This window comes from Sceloporus occidentalis, unplaced genomic scaffold, assembly GCF_023333645.1.
Source record: "Sceloporus occidentalis isolate IW3139 unplaced genomic scaffold, rSceOcc1.0.p SCAF_79, whole genome shotgun sequence".
Taxonomy (NCBI): domain Eukaryota; kingdom Metazoa; phylum Chordata; class Lepidosauria; order Squamata; family Phrynosomatidae; genus Sceloporus; species Sceloporus occidentalis.
Genome location: NW_028317059.1, coordinates 2,968,980 through 2,987,832, shown reverse-complemented (window position 1 = coordinate 2,987,832; position 18,853 = coordinate 2,968,980). Strand labels below are relative to the sequence as shown.

The window sequence follows — 18,853 nt, the reverse complement described above, 5'->3', positions numbered from 1 at the left end:
AGGATAAATCAGCAGTGTCTGTCACATATAGGTGTTCAATATATTATGGAAAATATATTAGACGTTGCCAAGTTTGAGAGCTGTGAGACTAATTCTTGCAAAGCAAGGTCCATTTTTTCTTTTGTCTATAAGACATCTGCTTCTTCTCTCCCTATTGCGTTATATGACCCACCTATGCCCCCACCTATGCCCTGTTTGGTTTGAGTGAGCGGTGCCAACACATACCTCTTTGGAATCCCGGTGCCTCCCATCCCAACTGTGGGCACTACTAATAAACACTGCTCTCTTATACATTGTAGCTATTCAACTCCTCAGCTGAAACTATTTTCTCTGACAGCAAAGCGATACACAAGAACACAGCTAGGCAAGAAGACACAATGAAGGCTCTTCAAATTCTTGTACTCCTGGCCTTGGCAGTCGTGGTGACCCTTGCATACGGTATGACAACTTTTTTATAGTGACCGACTTTTAGTTTGGATATGGGTATTATTACATAAGTTTATATATCATATTAATGTTTTATTATGTACGTGGTGAGATGCTCTCCTACTATAACCTACTCATACATGCATATATTTAGAGAAATACATAGATAGACATTTCATGGATTGATTTTACACATCTTAAAACATATCTAAACATTTAAATATACCCAAAATATATGAAAAAATTTGTGTTTTTTTTCCTGAATTGTTTTGTATTACAAAATAATAAAATGCTTACTAAGCTACACATTACAGAACAGGGTCAAATTGTATTATTCATACTAATGTTGTGACAATTATTAATTTTTTTGAAGAGATTAAAGAAGCAGATTTTTCATAAGCTCTTGAGCACAAAACTTGGAGTTTCCTTAACTCACAGGTTTAGTAAATTAACAGTTCACTATTTATACCAGTGTCACTTTATTAATTCTATTAATGGGCAAAAGGCAATACAGGGAAATACACCAGCATTATTTAAAGTCAGGAACACTTATATAGCACTTCTCGCACATATACCATGTAGTTCCATTTAACAAATAAATAAGTAAAAAATATTTTTTTTCTTTTTTGAGTCAAAGTAATAGGATTTTATTGACCATAATGGTTCACTGCATCTAAAGTCTTAAGATTTAGCTTTCACAAAATTTATCAGATCAAGAACAAATTCTAGCTCAGGTTGGGATTTTACTTACTTACTAAATATATGAAATCTAAGATGAAAGGAAAATAAACTTTGGAGTGTTATTGCAATACTGGCCTGGCTTATTTGCTATTCACACATAGTTCGGTTTACAGCAGCCACTTCTAGAGATGTATTACGCCCCAAGGCACATTCTCCAAGTAATAGGGTCGATATGTTATGTCACAATATACTTCTACGGGCGTGAACCAAAATTTTCTTTAAAACAGCAACAATTTTGTGACAGAATTTGTGTCTAGGAAACGTATTATTCGACTAATTTGTATTGGTGAAGAATTTTGTATAGGCGTTCACAGTTTACATGTTATTTTAAGATGTTTGGAGTGTTTCATTCATAGACAGTCAAACATCTCCCAGTCTGTTGTGGAAATAAAAGTCCAAGCATCATGAAAATGTTATAGTTTAACAACAGCTTGAGAGCTATTAGAGATTTCTACCCAACGGCTTATTGGAATCACATATTACTACATGGGTGCTAAAGGCTTACATTTATATCTGGAATGTCCCGGGTATGTTGTCCTAGATGTCCTACTCTACATTGAGACGCAAGGTAGGGCTGGGCTGGGGGAGGTCGAGCTTCTCACAAAGTAAACATGGCTTGGGTTAGGTAGGTGTAAAAAAGGTAAAAATGGTGGTAAACGGACAAACTTAATATCCTTTGCCAAAAAAATGCTTTGGAGATCCATCGTTCCCATGCCATACCAGGAGCCTTCTGATTACAAGAGAATCATCCAATCATGGAGTAAATGCTGTTGCATCTAATACTTGACTACCTTTTGACCAATGCCTGCTTTGTTGCTTTATTGTTTCTAATTATCTTTTTTTCAGATTCATATGAGAGTCACGAGTCTTATGAACGATACGGTAAGATAACATATTGGGTAGACTTGTTAACCATTTAGTACCATAAGACAAGCACGTGCGTAACATAACATTCATGAAAAAAACTCATGCAATAGTTATATTCTTAGCCACCATATCATATTTAAGTGGTAGTGCAACTTTTCTAAATCCTATACTTTTTCATTTGATTTAGTAAACAAAACAAAGCAAGAATTCAGCGCATACCCAGTGAATACCATTCTAAATACCATTTAGCTCCATGGAAAGCAATATTTGGCATGAAGAATTAGATAGGGTTTGTCAAACTTAGGGTAACTTGACATAGTAGCGGGCTAAGCAATATATGGCCATATAACAGTATCTGCTGAGTCATTTGTAATGAGTATTCTGAAGCTATAGTGTGTGTGTGTGTGTATATATATATATATATATATATATTAGATTGTTATAAATTAACTTAGAAAGCAAGTATTTTTTTCTTAACTTACAACTTAAAAGATAAGAAACATTGTTTTGATAATTTCATAATTTAATTTTTATATTTCTAGACCCTTTCGTTAACCCAAGAAATGCCAACTCATTTATGAATTCACAGTACCGAAACATACGTATGAATGAAAGGTAAAGTACATTTTTCAGGTGCCATATTAGCACAATGTAATCAGCGCATAGGCATACTTGCTAACATGTTAGGGTGACCAGGTGTCAACATTTTTAGGGAACATTTCTCTAATTGATATATATTTGTTCCCTAGAACCCTCCAATCACATGTTCTCTGGGAAAGGAGAGGTGGATATCAAGGGGTTCAATTCGATAACAAAATGATTTAAAAAAATACTTTTCAGAGGCCATCTGGCATTGTCAAGCAAAGCCGTCAGTCTTCATTTTTGGCCCAAAGAAAGGTCCCACTCCAAAAATAATATTATCAAAAATTCTAAAGCAAACATCAAAAAAAACTTTCCACGCCGGATGGCAACAGATTGCAAAATGGCTCCTTGTTTCGAATGAGTATTTACATATACTGTTGTACACCAGCAGCCTCATGTGGTCAGACGATGCACTGCATTCCCTTTTGACTTAAATGGGCCCGATTGCCTTAAATAACTTTACTTTTGAGATACCAGATATAGTAACATTGATCCATTCTTTTTTAACTTTTATAGAATCCGTGAGCGTGCCAAGAGCCCCCGGGAACGTCAGCGTGAGACCTGTGAGGATTATGATCCCTGTGAACGTTACGCAATGCGATATGGATTCACTGCTGCATACAAGAGATATTTTGGACAGCGTAATGGGGAAAAATAAATACTATTAAGAATCCCTCCAGAAAACAAGACCTCAGTATTTGAGCTGAAACTTGCTGAGAGTCTTTGTATCTTTGAATGAAGTATCTGCACTTTCTTTTGTTTGTTGAGCTTTCTGCATGTCGCTGTAATGTCAGATGCCAAAGAAAGACCGTTTTGGCAGAAAAATCGGTTACATTTATTTTATATGTTCCTTTGATATCACATTGTGTAAGTTAATTCTTGGCTAGTTCTATTTTGAGAAATAAAAAGGCTGCTTTTCTACCTAATGAAATAAGTGTTATATAAATAATGGTACTCGTTAACAAACAAACCAAAAAATTTAGCCAATAGGATGGCAATAGAAATGGTGTTCTTGTATGGCATTCTTGTGGTGTTCTTGTTGTTCCAGCATTCTTCTTGCAGTTGTTCTAGCATTGCTGGTAGTAAATAATTTAAATATAGCCAAACTAAGCCAATACTGAACAGAAACCATCCATCAATGTGGCCTGCCTACCCCAATGACCACTAATATTGTGATATGTTGGAATCACCTTTAACGGTGGCAATTCAAACCAAGTAGGAATTTCCTCCCCTTAAAAAAAGAAGTCCAAATACCCCTATAATGCAAAAATAAAATAATGGCCAGCACAGAATATATTTGAAACAGGGCACAAGTGTACAAAAATCAAGAGAAAATGTACATGCCAGCACACATGCAAGATGAAGGCTGAAAGCCTATCTACCTAATACCCATTAGGTATCTTGTTCAAAGTGTACTTGCTATTCTTCTAAAACTATTTTGACCAATAACATATTCATTACACATACATCACGGGATCTGTATATATTGGACATCATTTTCTATCCTCCTAACAAATAAAATGGTAACCAATTGTCTTCAAACTTTTGGCAAAATGGTCCATCTTATTGCTTTGTCATCTGTTCACGGAGGTGAATCGAGTGCAGAGAGGTGAATCTGCTGGATCTCGTCGTATCTACTTCCCCGGCTCTCTGTGTCACTTTCACCTTTCTCAGGGCATAGAGGTAGTGTTTGGCCATGCCCATTCCCTGCCCACTCCTTCAACTTGACATCTAAGTCTCTTCCACAAATGGCTTGTTAGGGCTAATCTCACCTATACAATGTCATTGCCCAAGAAGAGAGCTCAAGAAGAGAGCACCAAGGAGAGCTCCAAGTTGCCTACCCTGGGAAGTTTCCATATATGCATACTGTACTTGATGGCGATGCGCATAATGAGATACAACATAAACATATGCCGACAGAAAGCAGAAATATTGGTAGATACCATGAAAAGTACGTCTAAAATTCCACTCACAGCAGTAATCAAATGCTGTCCCTGGGATGTAATGGAAAATACAACCTCTTTTATATGCAAACCCTTGACCAGATTTTAACCTTGTGGTTGAGAGCAGGTGGCCAATACGGATATAAATAGCTGAAGTGCATACAAATATTTCTGGGAAACATTAGAAATCTAAGCACATTTCAAAGTAAACATTATCATTGTTTTCAGTTATCTTGAGAAATTTTTAACAATGGAGTACTTATTCCTCTTGCAGAATAACATTTTTTAAACTAAATGTATTTGGAGGGAACTATATATATATATATAGTCCAAAAAAGAAATACATTAAATGTAACAAGTAAAATAAAAAGCTACTGCTTTATATAAGGGAGCCAAGATGTTCCACTTTTCCAAATCCTACATTCTAATGCTTAATTGTGTTAACATGTTAAATGGGAAATATGCAAATAGTAGAAACCCTGCTATCTCAAATCGGCCTTGAGATACATTATCAAAATAGTATCAACATGAGATCCAATAAAACTATGTGGGTAACCAAAACCCAGGATAAAGTACAATCAAAGTACAGAATGATTGGACTCCCTATAACAAATCCAATAGGTATAAAACCTAACTTTGTATTGATTGCCTCACTAAAAACAAGGCTAACATACCTATAAAATCACTACATAAATCATTCGCAGCTGTGACCTATTGTTCCAATTCAAAATAGTTTAGAAAGGGCCCTTCAGACATGCACCGCTCCAGGAAGGAATTGCCCTCTCTATTTTGAAGCGGCTCGAGGAGACAGGAGCATATTGGGGTCATGCTACGTCACGTGACTTTGTGGTGAAAACAAGGCTGCAGGACCGGTGAGAAGTAAGCGCGGGTGGGGGTTGTTTGTTTGTATGTATAAATGGATGTCAGCATGGATGTGTAATTGTATATGTGTGAGCATAGATGTGTAGTTGTATGTGTGTGAACATGGTTGTGTAATTGTGAGTGTGAGCATGGATGTGTAATTGTGTACGTGGGCATTTTTATATTTTTTAATTTTTGATATTTTTGTATTTTTTTAAAAACAATTGCACTGTTATGAGTGCAGTATGGTTAGAGGTCCTCTTAGAGACCTCTTGAACATGTTATAAATGCCAGTGATGTCACAATGACATCACTTAGCTCACTTTATTGTTTATTATTATTTATTGTATTATTTTAACACTTTTTTCTTTTTTGTGTGTTTTTCATGTGTTGGTTTGTGTTTCAGCATGTGAGAAGAGTGAGAAACCATGATCCCCCTGCACCGATCATACTGTGATCACCATGCAAGTGCCCACAGACTTGCATAGAGATCAAAGTATCTGTGATCAGTGCCTCATCGAAGCGATCTGATATCCCAGCAGGGTCTAGACAGACCCTGCAGGGGATATCCTGTCCTCCAATGACCTTCCGGGTGACGTCAGCAGTGATGCGTAACAGTTTTCTGGCATTCGCGCCGGCAGCTGTTACAGGAGATCGGGAGGCAGAAAGCCAGCGATGCTGGCTTCTGCTGTCAGAGGGGAGCCCAGGATGTCAAGAAGGTCAGGACGTACCGGTATGTCCATAGAGGATTCTTGAGATGCTTTAATGGACGTACCGCTACGTCCTTAGGGGTTAAATGTATTGAAATGTGATTATTCCCCTTTAATTATTACCCCGCCTCCTTTGTTAAATAATATAACTTGCTTGTTCATTTTTATGTGTCCTAAACACAGCATACTTTTTGTCTTTCTGGAAAACAGGCGTAATAGAAAAACAAATCCTACGACAACACCGATCTTATGAACTAGCAAAGGAGTGTGGAAAGAGTAGGACCTGAAATATCCCATCCAAAAATGAGCTGATGTACAAAGAATGTTGGCAGTATGAGGGCAGAATAAAAGCTGTTATGCAATAATGCGTAATATAAGAGGAGCCGAAGCCGTGCAACGGGAACAGGTGAAATACAGCAAAAAATCTGAAAGCCGCGGCTGAATTACACAAGCATAACTTTAAAAAATGAAGATTTTCATCATCCTCTCGTTGCTGTTGCTCTCCGTCTACTGTTTTGTTAAGGAAGGTAGGTTCCTTGAATATGATCAATCGTTTGCCAATCGTGCTGCCTACTCTTTTGACTGAAACTGCTACAATAACAGGAGCTCGGGGACACTACAAAGTCATAAATAATCCTTTTAGCCATCGGGGGGGTAGATTTTAGAAGTGGCAAAGCAGCCCATTTGCAGAGCCCCGGCTCAACCTCAAGTGCATTTTTATAAGCAGATTGAGTCGCTGTTACATTTTCATATATCATATATCTTCATATCTTTTCAATTAAAACAATTCAATATTAGAGTCGGCGTGAGTGCGTATACTATTATGGAATATGTATTTTATTTGTTTCTGTAACTGTTGCCATCTTGCTATGTGCAAACATACCTCCGCTGTGTTATACGTGATATTGTGCATTAGCACAAAAGTACTGCCATGGACTGTCACCATCACATTCACCAAAAAAAAAAACCTAGAGCCTATGTGTTTGCAACTGTGTATATAATTAAAAAAGTTAGTTTAAATAATATAATTAAAAAAGTTAAGTTTTGTTATACATTTACTTAAAATAAATATTTTATTTATTTAGTTATGTGGGACAGCAGTCTATTTATTATGTTGTGGCCAACTAGCCCATAAACAACACTGGGCTTCGTATAGAAATCCATAGGTTCCAGTATAATTTAGCATACATTTTTTTTAAAATGTGTGCCCGTCACTTATTGGACTTCCTGTAATAGTTTCCAGAATGTAGACAAAATTGTGCAGTTTTTATGGTAATTCCAATAAGAAGACACAAGTGGCCATCAAATTAAAAGAAGGTGTGTTTTTCTTGCGTTTCACCATTACAAGTGATTTGAGAACAAGAATGCTCCAGACTATACAATGACCAGCTGTCTAGTGTATACATTGCGCCACCATGTGGCAATAAAGTGCAACACACTAGATCGCACAAAGGAATCTAATAATAATGTTTTCATGTAAATGTAAGTCAGTTTTGACAGTTTAAAAAGTCTAAAACACTAAGGTATGAATTAATTACATTACCAAAAACATTTCTACTGCTAGAGATGACTCTCATGTTGTATTAAGCCTGATAATCCATTCTTTAAAAAGAAAGCTTTTTTTTACTAAAAGAATAAGTATGTAGGTAATGCACACTAAATGTACGAAGTCATTTTTACTACTTATTATTTTTGACAATATGCGGCGTCTGATATAATCGAAGGTCCATGGGATTGGTGATGCAGAAGTGCTGTGAAGACTTTGCTGGCGTCTTTGGTTTAAGAAATGAACACTGATTACCCCTACTGTATTGGAATGGAAAAACTGGCCTTGGTGCTTTAAGGCCAGATGCTGACAAACTACAGGCATGGTTGCAGTATGCAGTCACTAGCGGGCAAAGTGAAACATAAGTGGATATGTGCCTATCTCTTGGGAATTTAAAAACATATCCTTGACAAATATATTTATCCAAGCTATATTTGTACAGTAAATTACCAGTTTAAAAACCAAATATGATCTGCGCAGTAACTGCATGGCTGTATGATTATTTGTCCTCTACCAGACATAAAGATAACGCGAAGAACTGCACATGCAATGATTACAAGACACAAACGTGCCTATGATTATTACGAAAGGTAGGTCCACATAATAATAAACTGCTGCTGTTACTTTTACAGCTTATGCATGAATCTCTTTAAAAGGGCTCAGTTTCCAAATCTCTGAATATATATCCACTACAAGGCATATTTGAACCTTTGCTTAGACATTAAAAGAGGTCTCTATAGTTATGTTTAGGTGGATAGCTTAAATTATACCTAATGGGGCCATATTTATTTATTTTTTCAAGAAAAGGTTACATTTTTCACAAATGCATAGATTAAAATAAACTGTGCCTGACATTATATGATATAAATTATGTTTAAAAAACAAAATATTTCCCTGTATATGCCAAACAAAAAACAACAGGAAAGACAACACATTTTTTTTTTGAAAACCATAAACCCATTAATATATATATATTTATTTATTTTTTTCCAATGAATGTGGTTGCACATTCATGTAAGATTGCACACAAAGCCAATGTAGTACACAATACATTGCAAGACATGTATGTATAAGGGAGAATTAATTATACTAAATATATAATAGCTACATGATGTCCCCCCCCCCAAATCCTCCATATGCATTTAACTACTTCCCTGCACCATAGCCATGTGCTATGCTTCCCAAAACATTGGCTTAGTGAGTGTTCCAGAGACTAGGGGTATGGATAAAGTAAGTGTTGCGCTGCAGCTCTAGAGTTGCAACTACTTAAGTTGTCATTTTGTAAAGCGTTAATTTTAACACGCATTCTTTGTTTAGTAGGCTATTGTGTGCCTTTAAGAATAACGTACTTGTAAATTAAGGTAGAATGAATTAATTCATGAAAGAATTGAACGTAGTTGGTTCTTTTCCCACTAGATGGTACCCCAGAGTGAAGACCCCACTAGAATTGAAGAAGGAACAGTGTGAAAACTATTTACCCTGTGACCAACTGTCAGAATGGGTTGGCTTTTACCAAGCTTACCGCCTATACTTTGGACCTATTTAAGTGGCTACTATATTAAAGCTTCTTTACACGCGCAACCAAAGTGAAAAAATGCTTACGTGCTTAGCTTGTTATAAATTCAACTACTGTGCATGTGAATCATGATGCTTAATAAATGAGTGTGTGCTTAAAACACAATATTAACCATTATTTGCGGGGTCTGTCTTTATTCACTTATATGTTACAAGATATTCTTATACACTTCTGGTGGTATCGCAAATGCCTAACATATATCCCAACAGCCTTTAAAATCAAGCTTAACATGAAAATGACACCCTTATCTCTTCACTTCCTCTCAACAACTCTCAATGTAGAAGTGCATCAATGGCATGTGAAGGTGTATATCATAAAACCTACAAAGCCTAGATGAGACACAGATCCTATCCTGGGCCTCTTCAGCTCATTCCAAGTGGGGGGAGGGGTTAAACTATAATTAAAAACCCTTGGGGCATTTATATGGGTTAAAGTTCGAAAAACACCCATTCAAGTTGAACTGATCCCATCGTGTAGCTCTCCATTCCTGCCTGTGCTCCTGACCCTTCTAAGTTAGGATGACCAGACTGTGGTGGAGGAATACACGATGAACTTTGTCCCAATTTTGGTTCTCCCAAATCTGCAGGACCACAGTGTTTCCGGAAAAAAACGGTTTCGGCTAAAACCAGGTGCAAGGCCATTTTGGAAGCTACAGCAAGCATCTGTTGCCCATCCTCTCCTCCCTTGCATTTGATAAATATGGGCATACTGCTATTTTATGTGAAATGATTGGATTAGAATAGGGCGTTATTTCAGTTTTTTGTGATAAGCATATATATATATACAGGGCTCGACAAATCCCAGGCGCCAGGTCGCCATGACGACTCAGAATTTTGTCCTTGCGCCTAGGTGTTTGTCAGCTTCTTACATCCACAAACGCGGGGGCGCTGCTGCTGCTGTCTGCCCAGGAGTCTGGGGGAAAAACACAAAAGGGCATCAATGTCTAGGCGGTGCGGAAAATACTTTTTTTTGTTATTGTTGTACCTTAGCCCATCCGGATGTAGGTGTTTGGGTGGTGTTGTGGCAGAGCCGGCCCTGGTGTGTGTGTTGGTGTGGCAGGGTCTGTCCTGGTGTGTGTTTGGGTGTTGGTGTGGCAGAGACCATCCTGGTGTGTGTGTGTTTGGGTGTTGGTGTGGCAGAGCCTGTCCTGGTGCGTGTTTGGGTGTGGCTGAGCCTGTCCTGGTGTGTGTGTGTGTTTTGGTCATGTTTCCTGGCACTTTACAAATAAATAGAACAACTTAATTTTTGTTTATCCAGAGATAAAATGCCCTCTTTAATCTGTAGTCATTTCAGAGGACAAGATGTTCAGTGTGAGGAAAAGTAAAGGTTTTGTTATTTACTCTATTTCAATCTGCATATTTTATTAAAATAAAATAGATGTCACGTGTTTGGTGTACCGATGTCCTCCCTCTCCCATCACATAAGACTCTATCCTTTATTATCTGCCGAGCACTGTCATCTTTCTCCAGTACACATTGATGCAGAGGAGTTAAAATTTTATTTATTTCCATAAAAAGGCCACCAAAATCCCCAGCACCAGGCCTGACCCAAAAGATTCTTATAAGTGCTTTTTTTATCTTATGAACGGAATGTTATAAATAACGTATGTATTATACAATCACTTCATAAGCTCATACCAAATGCGCTGCATATATAGCTTGAAGAAAATATGCTTATAAAACAGTTTTTTACCATTTGCCAATTAGAAAAAATGTCATTGGATTTCATTATAAAAACCTGGTCACCTTATGCTAAGTACTCCAGGCAGGAAAGCCATGGGGGAACAATTCAAAGGGAATTGTATCATAATTATACAAAAAAACATGGCCGGGACATTCCTCTTATGATCTATTCATCAATATGCTTCAATGCGCCCTGGAACCGCCTACAGTAGCAAAGTGCACCACCGAACGACACCACCACACGAATCCTACTCCGTCTTCAAATCGTTAACAAACGGTAATAAGTGCGCATGTGCGAACTAAGATAGCCGCCCCTAGCTTCGAGAAATGGCATAGTAACGTGGCCGTCCCATAACTCCACCCTATTACAGGCGCAATCATTCTACGTAACCAAGCGACTTCGGAAGCGGAACTACGTCTCCATGTTTCTGGATACATGGTGTAGTGAGCGGGCAGCGAAGTGAATTAGTAACCGAAAAGGTGATTGTAAGAGGGGGAAGAGCTTTATTTGCAGACTGTATGCTTTGTTTTATTCTGTCTGTTGAGATGTGTTAGCTGATCGTATTTAGAACCGAAATGATTAGCGTTTTGGTTTGTATTTGTGTGTGGATGTAAGTATGGATGGCGTGGGTTCAGGGAGTAACTGGTTCTGTCTGTGTAAACGTGTGTCTGTGTAAACGTGTGTCTGTGTAAACGTGTGTCTGTGTAAACGTGTGTCTGTGTAAACGTGTGTCTGTGTAAACGTGTGTCTGTGCCCAAAATGCTGCAGTTCAGTCCCAATGACTTGTAATGGAGGTTTGGAGCTTATGTGACTTTGAGATGAAAATTGCTTTGGCTAAACACTATCTACTGGATCAACAGAGCGCTGTCAAAATGTCCAGTTTTTGTTTTTTTTGTTTCGTATTTTTGCTGCATAATTCCAGAAAAAAATAAATGTTTATTGTTATATTTAAACAAAGGCAGTCCTGCTGGCTGTATTCATGTGTTCTATTTACATTGCCTCGATCCATTTGGCTGGGGGGGGTGTGTGCAGTGCAATACCTTTAACTTACGGTCCCCCGCAGCCTTGATGTGTTTGATCCAGTAGCTCAGAAATACTTTTGGTTTGTGACCATAATAATAATGGAATCCCTATAGTGAAACATTATGCACAGTGCAACCTTTTGCCTGCAGTTGGTGTACGTTAGCCACCTGCTGCTAATCTCCCTATTAAATGCTGAAGCCTTTAATTTTACTTCTCTCTACATTTGGCATGATTTTTATGTTTCTCAAAATCTATATCGCCAAGTTACCTTTATTTTATACACATTTACTTTAGCATGGACTAACAATAACGCTTTAAACACTATTTGCTTGCTTATATTCTACTGCTTTTGAATTATTACTAATCAAGTAACATCTACTTTTTTTTGGCTAAAAGCTACATTTAGACTTCCTTTTAAAAAATAAAAAAAATAAAAAAAATGGCTCCATATGACATTTAGATAGTTTAAAATAAATGACATGCTTTTATGAACGGGCTGTCAAACAATACATTACTGTTACAGTTGGTTTGAATGCCCTTCCTGAGCCGAGTTACACTGTTGTCCATACGTCCTCAGATGCTTGGTCTTGTTTTCTCAAGACTCCGTGTTTGAGAATTAAAAGTATAAAGGCTATATGGGACCTTAATATTATAAAGTATATTAACACATGTTTTCCTTATGTTTATATTTTCTTTACAGGTTACATTTTATTTCTCATTGAAGTTGGTGGTGAGGATCCATTTCAAAATGGGGCGAAGATCCACTTCATCCACCAAGAGTGGGAAGTTCATGAACCCCACAGATCAAGCACGTAAGTGATTCATATGTTAACTTTCTTTCTGTTTTTCTATCGGTGAAGCTATAGGTAACCACTGTAGTCAGCTGTGTGATATTTTGTGTAACTTTCCACACAGTGAGCGGATTCCCTAATTCCTTTGTTTATCCTATACCTTCCCCACCTGTATAGACTTCGTCAGATGGTCCCTTTTTGTTGTTTGGTTGTAGTCCACCATTGAATGAATAGCTAATCTTGTGGCAGCTGACTTGCAGCATTTCCCCTCAATACTGATTTGTTTATTAAACCTATATCAAAAATGTCTAAGGAAAATTGTATTCTAAATTCACTGTCTCGCCTCTACAGGAAAGGAGGCAAGGAAGAGGGAACTGAAAAAGGTAAGCTGGTCGCATTCATTTTTGTATGCATATGTATGTATGTATATATGTGTGTATGTATGTATGTATATACACGTGTGTGTGTGTAGTAACACTTGGTTTATACTGGTGCTACCTAACACACAATCTTTATTGTGTAGAAATCTAATGTTCTTTGCCAGTAATAAGGTCTCTTGAAGATTCAACCGTATTTGAAAACATGCTTGGTTAGATCAGATATCACCATAAGGGAGTATTTAAGATGCTGTATAGCGTGAAAATAAAAATTAAGTGAACATGTTGAGCTTGAAACCTAAGTAATGAAAAAACAGAAAAGCCGTTAGCAAGGGTAAGGAGAAAGCTATAGGAAAGGATGAGACCACAGTGTCATAAAGTAAACACTAGAAAGGAATGTCAATAACTTTGAAGGCAAACATGAAGAAAAGGGACATTTTTTTTAGTGACCTGATTGTTTTTTCCTCTGCCTGTAGAACAAAAAACAAAGAATGATGGTGAGGGCTGCTGTGTTGAAAATGAAAGATCCAAAGCAGATAATCAGAGACATGGAGAAACTTGATGAGATGGGTAAGTACACGCTGGAGAGGACATAGGCTTTATTTAACCTTGTTAAAGGACAACCGTGTTGAGAAAAAATGTTTCTTTAAATTCCTTAAACTCTAACATTAACATTAATTGCAGTAAAACCTTAATGAAAGGATACAGGAAATACCATTTTTTCCAGCCCCCCCCCCATCCAAAGAAGAGAAGAGTCCTCCTGAACTTTATAAAAAGTGTCTTCACCATTGGGAATTTTAGTCTGACTGTGGAGATCTAAGGTTCTTTAATTGCAGACAGATTACTTTTCTTTTTTTTTGTTCACCATTTTAAGTATAATGGTTAATACATTTATTATTTCCAGAGTTTAACCCTGTACAGCAGCCTCAACTAAATGAAAAAGTTCTCAAGGACAAACGGAAGAAATTACGAGAGACGTTTGAACGTATTCTACGACTGTATGAGAAAGAAAATCCTGAAACCTACAAAGAGCTCCGGAAAATTGAGCTGGATTATGAACACAAGAGGTCACAGCTTAGCCAGTATTTTGATGCCGTGAAGGTAAGTATCTACTATAGATAAAATGTTTCACTTGGCATGAATACACAGTTTTGTATATTTTATCTTCCCAATGCTTAATTGTGTTCTTTAACATTAGATGGTATATAGTTCCCTAAAGAAAATGTATTGAAATAACCAGATTTAATATATCGGGCAATAACTAAAACTAAGAGACAAATTGTCAGCGTTATATGGGACACACCTGTCTTTTCCTACCACGATAAGGTGCACTGCATCTCATTGTTCAAACTTATTAGGCTAGGTTTCCACTTGGTTTTTTTTTAGATAAAAACGCCCATAAAAACGCCAATAGCGCCACCTGGCGTTTTTTTAGTGAAAAAACGCAGCAGCCAGATGATAGCTGTTCTTCAATAGGAAATCGCAGAATGCCATATCCACTTGGCGTTTTTCTGTCTGGCGTTTTTTCAGTCCTCTTTGGTGTTTTTCTGCTTTTTTGGGCTCTGTGGCAGTTTTTCAAAATCGCAGCATGTTGACACTCTGGCGTTTTTTGCAAGGGAATCTTGGCATTTTTCTCCAATAGAAGTCTATGGGAGAGAAAAAAACGCCATGAAAAAGCCATGTGGGTTTATTGCCTTGGCGTTTTTTATGGCATTTTTTCCACAGTTACAATGCAGAGGATGGACCCAGTATCTGTGTGTCCTACGAGAAATAGGCTGGAAACAAACAGTTTCACACAAAACAAAGTTCATATTGAATTCTACACCATTTGGAACAAACATGCCATTACAAACAAACATACGCGACGCATCAACTGGATCCTGCGTGCCAAAAGCAACAGCAAACAATTTGCACCATCATTTGGGGCCAATCTTCCTAGAGGAGCAGACATTCGGAATAAAGCAGGCCTTACAAACCACAGAAAAGTGACAAAAGGGTCCGCCGGGGCGTTTAAGTAGAACTCTACCAAGTAAATGACATCAGGGGGCAGATACTTGCCATTTATCCTAATCCCTTTTAGCTGGGTGAAACTTCTAACTTGTAAAGGCTGGAAAAACTGCCTAAGGTCAAAAAAAGCAATTTCCACAGAAAGGCTAAAACGCCAGAAAAAACTCCAGAAAAAAACGCCAAAACGCAGGAGAATGCAGTGGCCGTTTTTTTGGCGTTTTTCATCAAGAAAAAAACGCAGGACAAAAACCCAAGTGGAAACCTAGCCTTAATGTAACCTTTTTTTTTTGGGTGGGTAACTTTTAACATTTTACGTTTTGGAATGTTTTCCAATTGAAACCTTTTTGGTAAACATAATTTTTTAGTTTCCATAAAGTCATCTACTGATTTTTGTTTATCTTTGCACAGAATGCCCAGCATGTTGAGGTGGAGAGCATCCCGTTGCCAGACTTGCCACATGCTCCTTCCAATATACTGATCCAGGACATCCCGCTTCCAGGAGCTCAGCCTCCTTCCATCTTAAAGAAGACTTCTGCTTATGGGTAAATGAGAATGGGTTTGTTTTCATGAGATCGCCTATGGAAGGAACGAGGTCTTAGGTGAAAAACAGAAAACAATACAAAAGCATGCTGTATGTAATTTCACTGAGCTATAAACCAATTTCCAAGAACAACAACCCCTAAAAGATTAGTAGTCTACATTAACGTCCAGTAACTGTACTATCTATTCTCAGCCTACCCGGACGAGGTGTCTCCATGCCTTTTCCTCCAGGCCATGGTGTGCCACGCTTACCCCCGGGAAAGAAGCCCCCTGGACCACCACCTGGGCCTCCTCCACCCCAGGTACTCCAAATGTATGGCCGTAAAGTTGGCTTTGCTTTAGACAACATCACAAAACGTCGGGATGAGGAGATGAGGTACAGCCCTGAAGCAGGTGAGGCTTCCACTGAACATTACATTGCTTTTGAAGTTTGTAACTAGTACTCGGTAACCTGTTCTTGGAGTTAAAAAACAAACAAAAAAAAACGGTTCCTGTAAGGTATTGATGGTGCTAATTGTAGGGTGGCAGAATAATGCAAAACTGCAAGTGTCTCCAGAACTCTTAGAAGAAGTTCTGTACTATGTTGCCATTAAACCCGTCTCTGCTGTAAGGCTAATGTTTCTGTTAAAGGGATGAGCAGCCTCGGTTTCACCACAGGGTCACATGACATAACATGACCTCAGTACGCTTGTGTCTCCCCGTGCCGGTTCAAAATAGATTAGGTACCGTCCAGGTAGGAAGGGCTCTTTCTAAACAATTTTGAGTTGGTAAGAGGAGACAGGGACAAGGGGGTCACACCAGCCCCCAAGAGGCACAGGCTCCGTCACAGCTGCGACCTCTGTAGTTATGCTAGTGGCCCATATTGTTTGTTCTCTGGTTAGCCATCATACGTGGTTATTAAATAACAATGTGAATGATGGCTACATTTAAGGAACTGCGCTGTATTCCACATATTTAAATTAGGGGTAACTTACCTATCCCCAGGAGCGCAACGAGGACACCATGATGGTGCAAGCTCAAGTGAAGATGAAGGTTATCCACATGAGATGGAGCAGGACAAAGATGACGGTGGCAGCAGTTTAGATGACAGTGATAGCAATCAATCAGATGACAGGGACACTGATGGTGAAGACTACTCCCAACGTGATGAAGAGAAGAAAAGCAGTGGGGAAAGGAAAGGAAGTAAGTTAAATATTAATATTTCTGCATGACTATTCAAAGAGCTGAGCTCTGTTGGTCTATCGGTAAGTTACCTCCTGTCTTTTGTATAATGGATCTTCACTGTTTTCAGCTCATAGTGTGCGATTTGCTGATGCACCTGAAAAACCTCACAAGAAGAAGAAAAAGAAGAATGTGAAGGATTTGACTCCACTTCAAGCAATGATGTTGCGTATGGCAGGTAATTATTTATGTCTTTGTAGAAAGTAATGAGGTTTTAATTGTACTTCTTGAGTTCACATCCGTAACACAGCCTTATTATCTTTCAGGTCAAGAGCTGGCTGAGGAAGATGACGATCACGATGGTGAAGATTACTCATCTACATCATCTTCAGAGGATGGTTCTGATTCTGAAGACTCCCAGCATCCTGAGGAGTCTAAATCTGAAAGCACTGAAAGTTCTTCAGCACCAATCACAATACCACCACCAGTTACTGTCCCACCTCCACCACTACAGATGCCTCCTTCCATCATGACAGGACCACCACCTCTTGGACCTCCTCCAGGACCACCCCTTAGGCCACCTGGGCCACCAACAGGCATGCCCCCAGGACCACCACCAGGTACTAAAACTTTTTTAAATAAAAAAACTATTTCACGGTAGGATGGCCGTCCTTATTTTAAAGGGGCTCCAGAGCAGACTTGGTGAATGTCGCTCATAAGGGGGTATATTCAGTCCCATATGCACATTCAGAGAAAGAGCTCTCATTGACTGACTGACTGACCGGCTGCTTTAGAGAGCCAATTAGTGGCAAAAATGTGGGCAGCTACAGAGCTGCATTCTGTACCTCAAGTAAGTTCAGAGTACTTCAGTACACTTTCTTATTAAAGAGGGATGCCACGAAAAGTGAACATGGTTTTTTTTTTTTTTTCTTCTTCTAGTCCCTAATTTCCTCTAATTATTCTAGCGCTTCATAGAGGGCGTAGTCTTGGTAGTGAAAGACAATTGGGTTAGACAGCCATTTGAAAAATACAGTTGTGTATAAGTTGTATAAGTTGTGTTGTGGCACTTTTAATTGACCTTAATATTTCTTCAGGTGCTCCTCCATTCATGAGGCCTCCTGGCCTTCGTGGGCCACCTCCTCGCTTATTACCTCCAGGGCCACCACCTGGCCGCCCGCCAGGACCACCACCAGGGCCACCCCCTGGCTTACCTCCGGGTCCACCCCCTCGAGGACCCCCACCTCGTCTTCCACCCCCAACACCTCCAGGTAAGTACCTAGTAATGAGTGATGGGTACTAATTAGTACTGGCTATACTAATTAAGCTGATGATCTTCGACTACTTTTGGACCTTCATGTTATTTTAAGTAATATTAAAGTGTCTTGTTACAAGTCCACTTTAAAATGCCTTTACAGTTTTCAGTGACACTGACCCTGTGTCCATTTTTTTTCTATCTCTCTATGATGTGTGTTTTTTGGGGGTTTTTTGTAGACGTTTTTTATAAGACTTGTCTAATTTCAAATTGATACAGGTATGCCTCCTCCTCGCCCTATGATGCGTCCTCCTATGGTTCCTCCACCTGGCACTGCACCCCCAGGTATCTTCCCTCCAACACCTTTAGTGAATCCTGGTGTTTTAAGTGCGCCACCAAGCTTGATACAGCGTCCAAAGTTAGACGAAGGTGGAGCCACAATTGAGAAGAAGGCCACGGCAACCATCAGCGCTAAACCCCAGATTACAAATCCCAAAGCTGAGGTGACGCGTTTTGTACCAACTGCCCTCCGTGTACGCAGAGAAAACAAGGGATCCGCACCATTCACGGCTCAGAAGAAACCAGAAGAGGAGCTTGCAAGACCAGTTGCTAAACCAAGTCCCAAGGTTGTGGGGGCCCCAGTACCTGTGCAGACCAAGGACGATATGTATGAAGCTTTCATGAAAGAAATGGAAGGGCTTCTCTAA

The 18,853-nt window shown here is 38.8% G+C and overlaps 2 protein-coding genes across 2 annotated transcripts; both read left to right on the top strand.

Annotated features, from left to right (window-relative positions):
* Positions 1 to 377: 377 nt before the first annotated feature.
* Positions 378 to 3,334, top strand: LOC149285435 (matrix Gla protein-like). Its single transcript, XM_089495308.1, has 4 exons — positions 378 to 438; positions 2,014 to 2,049; positions 2,577 to 2,649; positions 3,193 to 3,334. The coding sequence occupies exons 1-4, from the start codon at positions 378 to 380 to the stop codon at positions 3,332 to 3,334; spliced, it is 312 nt and encodes a 103-aa protein (XP_089351434.1).
* Positions 3,335 to 12,766: 9,432 nt separating this feature from the next.
* LOC149285434 (WW domain-binding protein 11-like) lies at positions 12,767 to 18,853 on the top strand. Its single transcript, XM_089495430.1, has 11 exons — positions 12,767 to 12,830; positions 13,161 to 13,192; positions 13,663 to 13,756; positions 14,091 to 14,287; positions 15,602 to 15,735; positions 15,927 to 16,126; positions 16,721 to 16,915; positions 17,025 to 17,132; positions 17,221 to 17,514; positions 17,989 to 18,162; positions 18,426 to 18,853. Exons 1-11 carry the CDS (start codon positions 12,767 to 12,769, stop codon positions 18,851 to 18,853), a joined length of 1,920 nt encoding a protein of 639 aa, XP_089351556.1.

Bases quoted from the DNA above. Each gene is read 5' to 3' on its own strand.
- LOC149285434 (XM_089495430.1), top strand. From the start codon at position 12,767: ATGGGGCGAAGATCCACTTCATCCACCAAGAGTGGGAAGTTCATGAAC. The intron at 16,916-17,024 runs GTAAGTTAAATA...CACTGTTTTCAG, and splicing joins CAGTGGGGAAAGGAAAGGAA to CTCATAGTGTGCGATTTGCT. The intron at 18,163-18,425 runs GTAAGTACCTAG...AAATTGATACAG, and splicing joins TCCACCCCCAACACCTCCAG to GTATGCCTCCTCCTCGCCCT.
- LOC149285435 (XM_089495308.1), top strand. From the start codon at position 378: ATGAAGGCTCTTCAAATTCTTGTACTCCTGGCCTTGGCAGTCGTGGTG. The intron at 2,050-2,576 runs GTAAGATAACAT...TTATATTTCTAG, and splicing joins CGAGTCTTATGAACGATACG to ACCCTTTCGTTAACCCAAGA. The intron at 2,650-3,192 runs GTAAAGTACATT...TAACTTTTATAG, and splicing joins AACATACGTATGAATGAAAG to AATCCGTGAGCGTGCCAAGA.